The sequence below is a fragment of the Lepidochelys kempii genome, chromosome 6, assembly GCF_965140285.1.
Source record: "Lepidochelys kempii isolate rLepKem1 chromosome 6, rLepKem1.hap1, whole genome shotgun sequence".
Classification (NCBI taxonomy): Eukaryota; Metazoa; Chordata; order Testudines; family Cheloniidae; genus Lepidochelys; species Lepidochelys kempii.
In genome coordinates, this window is record NC_136385.1 from 11,016,092 (window position 1) to 11,028,565 (window position 12,474).

At 46.8% G+C, this 12,474-nt stretch overlaps 1 protein-coding gene across 1 annotated transcript in view; it reads left to right on the top strand.

Moving 5' to 3' along the window:
* Window positions 1-12,474, top strand: part of LOC140913638 (E3 ubiquitin-protein ligase rnf213-alpha) — a 175,178-nt gene that overhangs the window by 141,343 nt on the left and 21,361 nt on the right. Inside the window, exons 54-61 of the mRNA XM_073350368.2 lie at window positions 874-955; window positions 1,577-1,611; window positions 4,007-4,101; window positions 4,784-4,934; window positions 5,129-5,294; window positions 7,196-7,287; window positions 8,533-8,781; window positions 11,006-11,147. Coding sequence (XP_073206469.2) covers window positions 874-955; window positions 1,577-1,611; window positions 4,007-4,101; window positions 4,784-4,934; window positions 5,129-5,294; window positions 7,196-7,287; window positions 8,533-8,781; window positions 11,006-11,147 — 1,012 coding nt within the window. The remainder of the gene's footprint in view (window positions 1-873; window positions 956-1,576; window positions 1,612-4,006; window positions 4,102-4,783; window positions 4,935-5,128; window positions 5,295-7,195; window positions 7,288-8,532; window positions 8,782-11,005; window positions 11,148-12,474) is intronic.

Below are 12,474 nucleotides of genomic sequence, written 5' to 3' on the forward strand. Positions count from 1 at the left end.
TCCAGATGAGGCCTCACCAATGTCGAATAGAGGGGAACGATCACTCCCTCGATCTGCTGGCAATGCCCCTACTTATACATCCCAAAATGCCATTGGCCTTCTTGGCAACAAGGGCACACTGCTGACTCATATCCAACTTCTCGTCCACTGTAACCCCTAGGTCCTTCTCTGCAGAACTGCTGCCGAGCCATTCGGTCCCTAGTCTGTAGCTCTGCATTGGGTTCTTCCGTCCTAAGTGCAGGACTCTGCACTTGTCCTTGTTGAACCTCATCAGATTTCTTTTGGCCCAATCCTCCAATTTATCTAGGTCCCTCTGTATCCTATCCCTACCCTCCAGCATATCTACCACTCCTCCCAGTTTAGTGTCATCTGCAAACTTGCTGAGGGTGCAATCCACACCATCCTCCAGATCATTTATGAAGACATTGAACAAAACCGGCCCCAGGACCGACCCCTGGCGCACTCCACTTGATACCGGCTGCCAACTAGACATGGAGCCATTGATTACTACCCGTTGAGCCCGACAATCTACCCAGCTTTCTATCCACCTTATAGTCCATTCATCCAGCCCATACTTCTTTAACTTGCTGGCAAGAATACTGTGGGAGACCGTGTCAAAAGCTTTGCTAAAGTGAAGGAACAACACGTCCACTGCTTTCCCTTCATCCACAGAGCCAGTTATCTCGTCATAGAAGGCAATTAGATTAGTCAGGCATGACTTGTCCTTGGTGAATCCATGCTGACTGTTCCTGATCACTTTCCTCTCCTCTAAGTGCTTCAGAATTGATTCCTTGAGGACCTGCTCCATGACCTCTTTCTTCTGCTCTGTCCCAGTGCTGTAGTAAAGGTGTCCAACTGTGGTTTGTTTACCAGGGGACCTACCTTCCGACCATGCCGGGCGACCTTCTCTTTGATATGACGAATTGGAAACACAATCCTGGAGAAAAACTGTGGAGTAAGTCTCAGAAAAACTTAATATCAATATTTTCCCTGGCTGCTTTTAAATGCCTCATTATTGTAATACAAGGTATGTTTTCTAAGAGGCAGCCATTTGGCTTAACCCTAATGGTGTCTACATATGGAGATGTTCCTATGCCACCTCATTTCCAAGCCACTGCAAAACAGGGCAATGCTGCAACACAGCTGAGTCTTGCTTGACAGAAAAGTGCTGTGAGGCTGTAGGAACTGGTCTTAAATTAGAGCAAGGTTGGGGCAGGGTCTGTCAGTCTTGGCACAAGGGTTGGGTAATGGCTCGTTAAAACCAGCTATGTCCCTCCAGTCTGGTCCTGCACTGACCATTTTTCAGACTGACCAAAAATCTGGTTTAGAATGTTGTTTCACAAAGTCATTTTTTACAGAACCAGGAAGTTTGGGACCAGGTCCCCAGCTGATGTAAATGAGCTGTAGCTCCAATTCCATGGGACCAGATCCACAACTGGGGAGGATCGGTTGTCACTCCATCGGAGTCGCTGGGGCTGTGCTGATCCACCCCAGCTGAGGTTCTGGTGCGTTATCATTAGTGTTGTTTTTGTGACTGTACCAGTAGCTGATTGGTCTGATTCCCTCTCACACACAGGATGCCAATGTGGGCAGCACTGGCGCATTGAAGACGTAAGTGTCTCTTCGTAGCTATTGTTTGTTGCAGATGTATCTTCAGTCTCTTGCTGCGTCTCTGTTTCTGGAATGTACATGTAGGATTTCTCAGGACAGGACTACTTGCCACTGAGACAAGGATCCGGAGGCCAAAGCTGACTCCAAGCCTGATCTCCCTACATAGAAATATGCACTTAAATTGCACCTAAACTTTCACGTTAGGGCTGATGTAGTGTCTGGGCTTGAGAATTTCACTGCTGTGCATCCAAGCTAGTCTCCTGTGATACAAGAATTTCATATCCAAACCCGTATCTGCATGTAGCCCCTTCCTGTGGCACCCCCCCCACACTTCCACAAGAATGGTAGAGCCCCTGCATGGGAGCTGAACCTGCCTCCTCCAGAGCTAAAAGCACAGTTCTTTCCTGCCTGAGCCAAAAGACCCACCTTTCTTAGCCCAGGCTGTAGAATGCTCATCAACCTCTATGTACGGTCTGTCCATCCCTAGAGCTGGTCAGGGCACCACACTGGTAAGTGTGGGTTGCATGTGTAGATGTGTCTGTATAGACAGTTACTGAAGATAAAGAGTTCCATGGCATGGCCTATAAGAGCAAAACATGTGGTATTTGTAAAGTTAGTTGCTTTTGCCCTGAAAATGCCTTAGGCCCAGATTCACAAAGGAGTTAGGCGTTGTGACATTGCACGTCGCAACACCTAACTTTTGGTTGCAGAAGTGAGATCCATAGGAGCCCGAGTTAAGCGCCTCACTCCCTATACAATGCATGGACAGAAACAGACATGGGAATGTGACACACCAAGCTAGCATGCTAGGCAAGGAGCTGCCTAAGCCAGCCAAGGGGAGATGCTGATCAGTGGAGTAGGTGCTAAGCCCTTCCCCCCTCACAGAGGTAGGTGCCTGGTCCAGGCTGCAGGGAGGCACCAGCCTAGCTCTGCCTAGTGCTAGGGAACCCCTCCCCTAGAGTCAGGGGGCTTAGGTGCCTAAGTCGTTTCTGGGTCCACACAAAGATTGAGATTTTCACTACTGTGCATCCAAGCTAGTCCCCTGTGACACTAGAGTTTCATCATATCCAAAGCTGTACGTGTATGAAGCCTGTGTCACTCCACACAAAACAAATAGAGGAGGAGGTGGTGGTGAGAAGGAGTTTGCAGTCCAGTGATTAGAGAGGTGGGAGATCCCAGGGTCCAGTCCCCTTGTTCCAGTGACTCATTGCTTAGCCACAGCTGAACAGCGTCACCAGGAGAGATTGAGGGAGCCCCATCAGATTATCCCATAGCTCAGTGACTAGGGCACCCTCCTGAGAAGTAGGAGCCCCCAGGTCAAATCCTTTGGGCCAAGGAGACAATTAAACCTGGGCTTTTCACACCGGGGCTGAGTGCTCTAACCACTAGGCTGAAAGGTGTGAAGGAACCTTCTCCTCTGGCTAGGTTTTGAACCAGCTCCTTTTCCTGTCTTCCCCCAGTTCGTGGGTCGCTCTGGGGCTGAAGCAAGAGATCAGTATTTGGACAGCTAGCGCGGGGCAGCAGTGCACGTGCCCAGGGTTAGAAACTTCAGCACTGAGGGAACTTGTATCCTGAACACAGAGGCGCTCAGTGAGTGAAGATATCTACAGGGTTAGGTGATAGCAGAGCAGGAGTTTTGTGGCTCGCCGTGATGCCTGAAATTGGGACTTAGCCATGAAGTGTCTTGGTGGATCTGGGCCTTCCCGACTGCAGGCCTTAGTTCCCTGCACCTAATCCTCCTCCTCCCATCTAGCAACATGGTTTTAAACACTGACCGAGCTGGTTTTGCCTTGCCACTAGCAGTCATGCTCATTCAGCGTACATTTGGTGAAACCACAGCTTTATACACACAAAGGGAGCTAGGCACCCCCCACCCCAAATTTCAGTGTGTTTGGGAAGCCTGGGGGCTTGTCTACATGGCCATTTTGTGCGCAGCAAGCCAGGGTTTGACTGTACAGCACACAGTCCTGCACACTGTCACCGTGTGGACGCTGCTGCCTCTTGTGCACTAGAAGTTCTGTATCACGCTTGGACATCCTGCTGATTCAACAGCACTTTTAGCGTGTGGGAGCAGGTGCCATGCAGACAGTTGGTGCGTGTACATTCACACCCCAACCTCCCGTGCACTGAGGGGCTGTGTAGACAAGCCCTAACTCCACTAGGCTAGTCTGAGAAACATGATCCTACACACAAGACCAGTATATTGCACACTCACTGTCTTTCCTGTTCACTCTTCCGAACATTTCTGCCTCCAGTGGTTTGTGCAACGTCTGTTTTTTGCTCAGCTGCAGAGAGTGGTGCTGTCTGGCTAGCAGCTGAGCAAATCACCGTACAACTGTTGCATTGCTGGTTCTTTATAAAGTGACTAATGCTGACATTATTCCTGTGACAACAGTGCGGACGGCCCTATGTTATTATCAAGTGTCTGTGTGGCTCCGAGATCGGTGGGACTGATCACAAACCTGTGGAGGGATTTGAGGAAGTAGATATGTAAGTTTAAAATCATTGCATGTAACCTAAAAGGAATGAATGGGACTGTGTCAACTTAAACCCATATTGCTGTCTGGGTATTGTTTACTGGGGTGAACTATAGGGGAAATTTCATTGAAAGTTCAAAATTCCAATGCTTTCCCCCCACCCCAGTCTGACCCACTGGTCACTACAGTTGTGAACTGGTTAGGGTGAAACACTGAAAAAATACAGGTTTCAGAGTAACAGCCGTGTTAGTCTGTATTCGCAAAAAGAAAAGGAGGACTTGTGGCACCTTAGAGACTAACCAATTTATTAGAGCATAAGCTTTCATGAGCTACAGCTCACTTCCTCTTTGGAAGATGATGTCTGTCTGTATCTGTACAAGTTTTTTCATGCAGTTGATAGATTTCCACTCCATACGGCTAAATGCAGTGCCTTGCATAATGACAGGTTTCAGAGTAACAGCCGTGTTAGTCTGTATTCGCAAAAAGAAAAGGAGGACTTGTGGCACCTTAGAGACTAACCAATTTATTAGAGCATAAGCTTTCGTGAGCTACAGCTCACGAAAGCTTATGCTCTAATAAATTGGTTAGTCTCTAAGGTGCCACAAGTCCTCCTTTTCTTTTTTTGAAAAAATACAAGATTTTGGGAGAAAAGTCTGATCTCTGACTGTCAAATGAGTTGTGGTTTTTTAATACAGCACGAAGGATAAAACAGAGAGAGGCTACGTGCTGGGGAGTCCGTCCTCACGGAACAAAGAGACCGAGAGGGATCTGCCTGCAGCCTCAGTCTGCATCGCCAGAGCACTGCTCCATTCTTCAATGCTACTGGGGACATTTACCGATAGACAGGTGGGAAAACAAATGCCCCCAGTAACACTTCTGTCTGTCTTCGTAACCGATCAGCATTGTATGTACCACTAACAGGCTTTAATTTGTAATGGTAACTTTGACTGAGTTATACATTGCCTTTGTGGAGGTGTCTGTACAATTAAGAGGGGAAATGCTTCCTCAGAGCTAAGCTATGGAAATACTTTGCCTTCTAGTCCATTTTGGAGCTAATGAAAGTGAAGCCCCAGGACTCAGAAAAGTTCTTTTTGGACCACCTTGAAAAAGACATCCAGTTCCTAGCAGAGTCACTAAGTGGAATCATAGACGATGCAACGATGACAGTCCACCTATTCCTCAGATGCATCCTCGACAGCACAGCAGGTAAAGAAACGCCTCGTTTTAGGGGCTGTTTTTTTGTTGTTGTTGGGTTTGTTTTTTGTTGCTGCTGCTGAAGTTATGACAAAATGTACAGTGAATTTGAGCAAGGGGCATTTTAACACAGCTAAATGCAGGGTTACACATCTAGGAACAAAGAGCCTAGGTCAGACTTACCAGGTGGTGGTCTGTACCCTGGAAAACTGGAGGATTGGTTCAAAAGAAATCTGATGAGGTTCAAAAGGACAAGTGCAGAGTCCTGCACTTAGGATGGAAGAAACCCATGCACCGCTACAGGCTGGGGACCGACTGGCTAAGCAGCAGTTCTGCAGAAAAGGACCTGGGGATTACAGTGGACGAGAAGCTGGATATGAGTCAACAGTGTGCCCTTGTTGCCAAGAAGACTAATGGCATATTGAGGGGCATTAGTAGAAGCATTGCCAGCAGACTGAGGGAAGTGATTATTCCCTTCTGTTTGGCACTGGTGAGGCCACATCAGGAATATTGCGGGCACCCCACTGCAGAAAGGAGGTGGACACACTGGAAAGAGTCAAGTTGAGGGCAACAAAAATGATCAGGGAGCTGGCGCACAGGACTTACGAGGAGAGGCTGAGGGAACTTGGCTTATTTAGTCTGCAAAAGAGAAGAGTGAGGGGGGATTTGAGAGCAGTCTTCAACTACCTGAAGGGGGTTCCAAAGAGGATGGAGCTCGGCTGTTCTCAGTGGTGGCAAATGACAGAACAAGGAGTGATGGTCTCAAATTGCAGAGGGGGAGGTCTAGGTTGGACATTAGGAAACACTATTTCACTAGGAGGGTGGTGAAGCACTGGAATGGGTTACCTAGGGAGGTGGTGGAATCTCCATCCTTGGAGGTTTTTAAGGTCAGGCTTGACAAAGCCCTGGCTGGGATGATTTAGTTGGGGTTGGTCCTGCTTTGAGCAGGGGGTTGGACTAGATAACCTCCTGAGGTCTCTTCCAACCCTAATCTTCTATGGTTCTATGACTTTGAAAAGAACATAGGGTCATGGTGGAAACCAACTGAACATGAGCTCCCAGTGCAGTGCTGCTGCTAAGGGAATTAATGCAACCACTGGATATATAAAAGTAGCAGAAGGGAGATGGCATTACCTCTGTACACAGCACTGGTGAGACAGTTGCTGGAGACTGTCTCCAGTTCTGATGTCCACACCTCAAACAGGATCTTGCAAATTGGTTAAGGATTCTGAGAAGAGCTATACGAACAATCTGAGGTCTGGAAAACCTGCCTCATAGTGAGAGACTGAAGAAGTTCAATCTATTTAGTTTATCCAAGAGAAAGTTATGAGGTGACATGAGCCTGGTCTAAAAGTGCCTTCACAGGGAAGGAGATTTCTAAAAGTAGATGACTCTTTAATCTGGAAAAATAAACAAGATCAAATACCTGGAAACTGAAGTGAGACAAATTCAGACTAAAATTAGGTTCAAAATGTTTGAGAGAGGAGAATGTACCATCGGGACAGCTCATGTAGGGATGAGATGGATTCCCCAGCACTTGGAGTCTTGACATTAAGATATGATATCTCTTTCTAAAAGATCTGCTATAGCTCAGACAGAGGTGATGGGCATGGTGTAGAAATCACTGGGTGAGGTTCTATGGCCAGTGTTATGCAGAAGGTCAGACAAGATTATCATAACGCTCTCTCCCAGCCTTATAACCTATGAACCTATTAATAAACTGATTTTTAACTGGCTAACATTTGAAGGTGCTCCTATATCTTATGACTCAGGAATCCAGTTCTCTGGTAACATTGTAATTCATTTCACTATTATGAGTAACAATATTTACTGCAACTGCTGTACTTTAGATCTGCTCGTTATTTTATGTTAAATGATGTTACAGCTGATGTGTAAGTGTATATTTCTTACAGACACAAACATGACCATTAAAGTTATGCATGAAAAAGCAGACAGAGTACAGTGGGAAAGCTGCTTCAAAGCCGTAACTCAGTCATTCTTCCAGGTATGTGAGAACCAGTTTTCTATACATGGTAAATATCACAAATATAACCAATTGTTTACTCAGGATAAGAGATTAAGCCAGGAAAAGCCCACCTGAGGCTTCCATGCCACTATCTGAAACCAGAAGTCACACACAACGTTTCTAAAATGCCATTGTTTTGCCTCTTGGTTCTCAGATGCCACAGTGATGGGCACGTTATAAGAACCTGAATAGAACAACATAGACTATATTAAGCCTGGCTAATTTTTCCAATGCAGAAACTTGTCCATTGTGTTCAGCATACTAGAGAGGAAAACCCTGTGTGTTTGAGTGTCTATGAACCTGGTATTAAACGGCCTGCCACTCTGCATTTCCAAGAGTTCTGTTGGCATTTATTTATTTATTTTATTTTTCCATTAGGGCCTATTGCCCTTAACTGAAATCAGGGCCCCATTGTGTCAGGTGCTGCACGCACACACAACCTAGAAATGCAGTCCCATTGTGCCAAGCACTGCACAGACAGACGCACACACGCAAACGCAGCCCCATTGTGCCGGGCACTACACAGACACGTGCAGGGCCCCATGGTGCCGGGCGCTGCACACAGATACCCTCAGAACCCAGTTGTGCTGGGTGCTGCTAACGCAGACCCACAGAACCTTGTTGTGCCGGGCATTGCACAGACACTCAGTAACCAAGGTCAAAGACCGGTCATTCTGGTTGCTGTGCAGACACACAGTGAAAGACAGTCCCTGGCCCAAAGAGCTCATAGTCAGGGCCAAATATAGAGGCTGGCAACCCAGGCAACAACCACCTGGGCTGCCGGTCATGGGTGAGCGCCAGGCTTAGGATGCTGTTTTTGTTAGCAAATTTATCATCTCATATGAGAGGGATAAATCATGCATGCAAATCGTGCTACAAATGCAATACAGAAGATATTCAAATGTTTAACAAATTGCAGGGAGAGAGGTACCAAAGATGCTCCTCACCTAAGGCCCCATTTGGTCTAGGGCCATCTATGCTCACAGTGTAAATAGACAAGGGCAGGGTTATTGTCCCCTTTTTACAGATGAGAAATGGAGACACACAGTCACGAAATAGCTTCTCTGAGATCGCACGGAGTCGGCGGCAGAGCCAAGAACTGACCCAGATCTCTAGTCTGGTGCCTTAAACCTGCGCCAGCCCAGGCTGCCTCTCAGACCAACTAGAAGAGCCAGGCCCCTTTATAACAAGACTCGATTGCTAACTGACATCTCACTTCCACAGGTGCTGGAGCAGAAACTTGCTTCTGCAAAGCAGCAGATCGTAGAGGAGGGAGCTCACAGTTCAAATGTTCTCCTGAAAGTAGCCTATGGCCAGTCCCCGCCTTTCAGCCACCTGCTGAGCTTTGGGCTGATCAACATGCCCTGCATGTGGAGATTTGAACAGAGGATGACACTCCAACGACTGACCCATCTGGTGCAACAAGAAAATGGAGCAGACCAGTTCCCTGTGCTCCTGGAACTACTGTCCAAGGTGCTCTGGGATGATTTGAACTAATGTGTACACACAAACAAACAGCACACACACACACACACACGCAGATGTGAATACATTGTAACCCCTTTTCAGCCCAGTAGGCCAGTCAAAGTTTGGGGCCTTGTGGATGTTCTGGTTGGAAGTAGAAATTGATGGAGCCTGGTATTTTCTTAACTATAGTTTTGTTTATTTACAAGGAATGTACAAAGTCTTGTGTCTCTGAACACAGGGGGAATCAACTAGCAGGAAACAGCTTTTGTTGCACCCAGCACCAAGAGCAATCTTAGAGCCTGCACCTGACCTCTTCCCAAGTTTCTGCCAGAGTCAGCCACTGAGCTTTCAGCTGCTCCCTCCTTGTGGCAGTCTCTCCCTCTCAGTCTGATCTTGTCTGACCTCTGTTTCTGTGGGCTTGAATACGCTTAAATTGCTAGAGAGGCAGAGCTGCGCCGCTGTAGCACTTCAGTATAGATGATACCTATGCCAGTGGGAGGGACTCTCCCACTAGCGTAGCTCATCCATCTCCACAAAACGCAGTAGCTAGGTTGGTGGAAGAATTCTTCCATTTCGTAGCACTGTCTACACAGGGCCTTAGGTCAGCTTAACTTACTTCAGTACAGCTGTGCCACTGTAAGGTCTCTAGTGTAGACAGAGCCTTAGAGTAATAGGAACATTAGGGCTAGAAGGGAGCTCATAGATTCCAAGGCCAGAAGGGACCATTATCATCATCTAGTCTGACCTCCCACATAACACAGGCCAGAGAACTGCCCCAAAATAATTCCTAGAGCAGAGCTTTTAGAAGAACATCCAGTCTTGATTTTAAAATGGTCAGTTTTGAAGAATGCACCATGACCCATGGTAAATTGTTCCAGTGGTTAATTTTCTCACTGTTAAAAATATGCTCCTGCGTCATTGTGTCCAGTCCCATGCTATTATTCATCATAGAAACCCCTTCGTAGCTTATTAAGCTCTATCTTAAAAACAGTTAGGGTGTTGGGCCCCTTCTCACTGGGAGGCTATTCCCTCCTCTGCTGGTTTCCAGACTACATTTATTCCTGACAAGTTTATCTCCATTTGTTCTTGTGCCAACATTGTCCTTCAGCTCTTCTCCCTCCCTGGCGTTCGCCCCCCTGAACTCATTGTTCCTCCATAATGAAGCGATATTCCAGGTTAAAGAAAAATCTAATATTTATCAATTTTGAGACCAGAAGGGGCTGTTACAATTGTCTATAGTCTGGCTTCCTGTGTAACCCAGACCAGAGACCCTCACCCAGCGTTTTCTGGGTGACCTAGAATGGATATTTTAGAAAGAGACTGAAGTCTTGATTTAAAGATAGGAGATAATTATACTAGGTTTCCCATCATGTCTGTATTTAAACATAAATGTACAAGTTTAAATTATGCCCATAAAGCCAGATTCTGAGGTGATGTGTAAGATTTACTCCCTTACTCTCATTTGGACTCTCCTAAGTCAACTCACACTCACTGATCAATGTGTAAAGGAGTCATGTGACAATGGCTGATTTCTTCAAACACTGAACAAGACACTTTATTAGAATAAAGAAAACCATAGTTCACCTAAAACCCAGTGTCTCGCTATAATCCTAAAGTTCTTTGCCCAGACTAGGAAAAAAAACTAATTAATTAATATGTGTTAGCTAACTTTAAAACAAAAAGCATAATTTTTGCCTACTTTAAACTCCTCCCCTTCTACCAGGCTTCCTGCTACACATGTAAAAAATAGTACAGCTAACCTCACAAGGGGGTTAATTTACATCATTGTTTATGCTACGCCTCTTAATCTGGCCCAAAGAAACAAGGCAGGTGTGATCTACTGCTTCCATTCCAGTCAGGCAGCTTCATTTTACTGCAACACATGCCTATGGACAATTTGAGTTTGCTTTACAACGGGTGTGCTAGCAATTGCCAGTGTGATATGCAAGGGAGTTGGGTTAGCAGGCCCTTTGTATAGCTTTCCTAGGGTCTAATAGAGACCTGCAGGGATAAAATAGGTTACTATTAAGTCCACAGAGGTTCAGGGCCAGATGGACCGGTCCCCGCTGGCTGCTTTGCACTGCTCCAATGATGCAAAGCAGCCAGACACTCACATAACCATGATGTTTTCAGGAACATCAAAACCACACAACGCCCTTCCCCATAACATCTTTCCTCTCCCACTGAACACAGACATCACGATAAAGAGGTGGCTACTTTTCTCTTACAGCACCAGCACATCCAACATGTGCAGCACCTGCCCGAAATTCTCGCTCTGCAGCGCTCTCTGATCCACTTTTTCCAAAACGGCGATATCCATGAAAGTGAAAGGCTTTCTGTGAGAAAGTTCTTGGAATGGGACGACCTCTCAGGTACACGTCATACTTCTAGGATTATGGTACCAAATCTAACCTTGATGCAGCGGTATTGGAGTCAGTGGGGCCAGATCTCCAGCTGATGTGAATTGCTTCAGTCTCCAATGGAGTCGATAGGGCCAGATCTCCAGCTGGTACCAGATGTGCACTCCATCAGAGCCAGATGGGCACTGGCTCTACTCACCTGTGGATCCCTCAGTGCTTCAGGGATTTTCTTGCAGCCAGATCCACCAGCTTTAGGGCAGCTTTGCACTGTGGGGACAACCCCCAGCAGTCTTAGCGCTCCCAAGAGTCAGTACGACCCTATTTCCTGAGTAGCAATAAAGAACTTCATGGCTGAGCTACATGTGGTCTCTATACAGGGGATAATACTGACATGCCTGGGGCTTGAGCCAGATACTGCAGAGACTAAGGGAAAAACTCCCTTTTACTGCAGTGGGCTTTGGATCAGGCCCGTGGACAAAGAACACCTGCAGATCTGCAATTGTGTGCAAATTGTAAACATCAGTCAAACAAGCCAATGAGTGCAATTAATCAAAATGGTTCAGTGACTGAGGAGCCTAAGAGACATTGGCTTTCAATAAGACTGAGGCCCAGGTCCACACTACAGACATTTGACAGCATAGCCAGGTTGGTCAGGGTGTGATGAGGTGCAATTTGTGACTGACAGAGCTTCATGGCAAAAGCTCCTAGTACAGAGACGTAACCCTTCTGCCAGATGGAGCCAGCAGCAACCAGGGCTGGGTTCAATATCTAGGGGTTCCTTTCCATTGATACAACACAGAACTGGCTAGAGTCCCCATTCACTAACCTGGGAAAATTACACACCACACCTGGGCGCCTCCGAGAGGCAGTATTTCCCCACTCACAAGCATAGAGTCCGAGTGTAGAAAAGAAACTTTTACTAAAAGGAGGGAAGTAACTCGGCATTAATTTGGGAAAACACCGCAAACATGGTTCATAAACATAAACCATGAGTAAAAGACCCACCCCTAAGTTGGTTGGGTCTACTGAGGTCCTTTTCCTCTCAGGTTCTTAAGTCCAGCCACAAAAAAAGTCCCTTTCACATGCCCAACCCTTCTCTGCACTCCACTCACAGTTGCTGTCCTTGGTCAGTGCTGACCCAGAGTTCAGAGATGCATCTGCAGAGTTCACCTCCCACCCTGTGTGGGGGGGGTAAAGAGGCATTATTCGCTTCTTCGCTCTGCTGGCCATTCACCAGCCACCTGCTCACCGTGCCCCTCCACCAGCCATTCTGCTGGCTGCTTGTCATGCCTCTTTGCCACTGCCCTGCTGGCCACTCACCACGCCTCTCCACCACTGC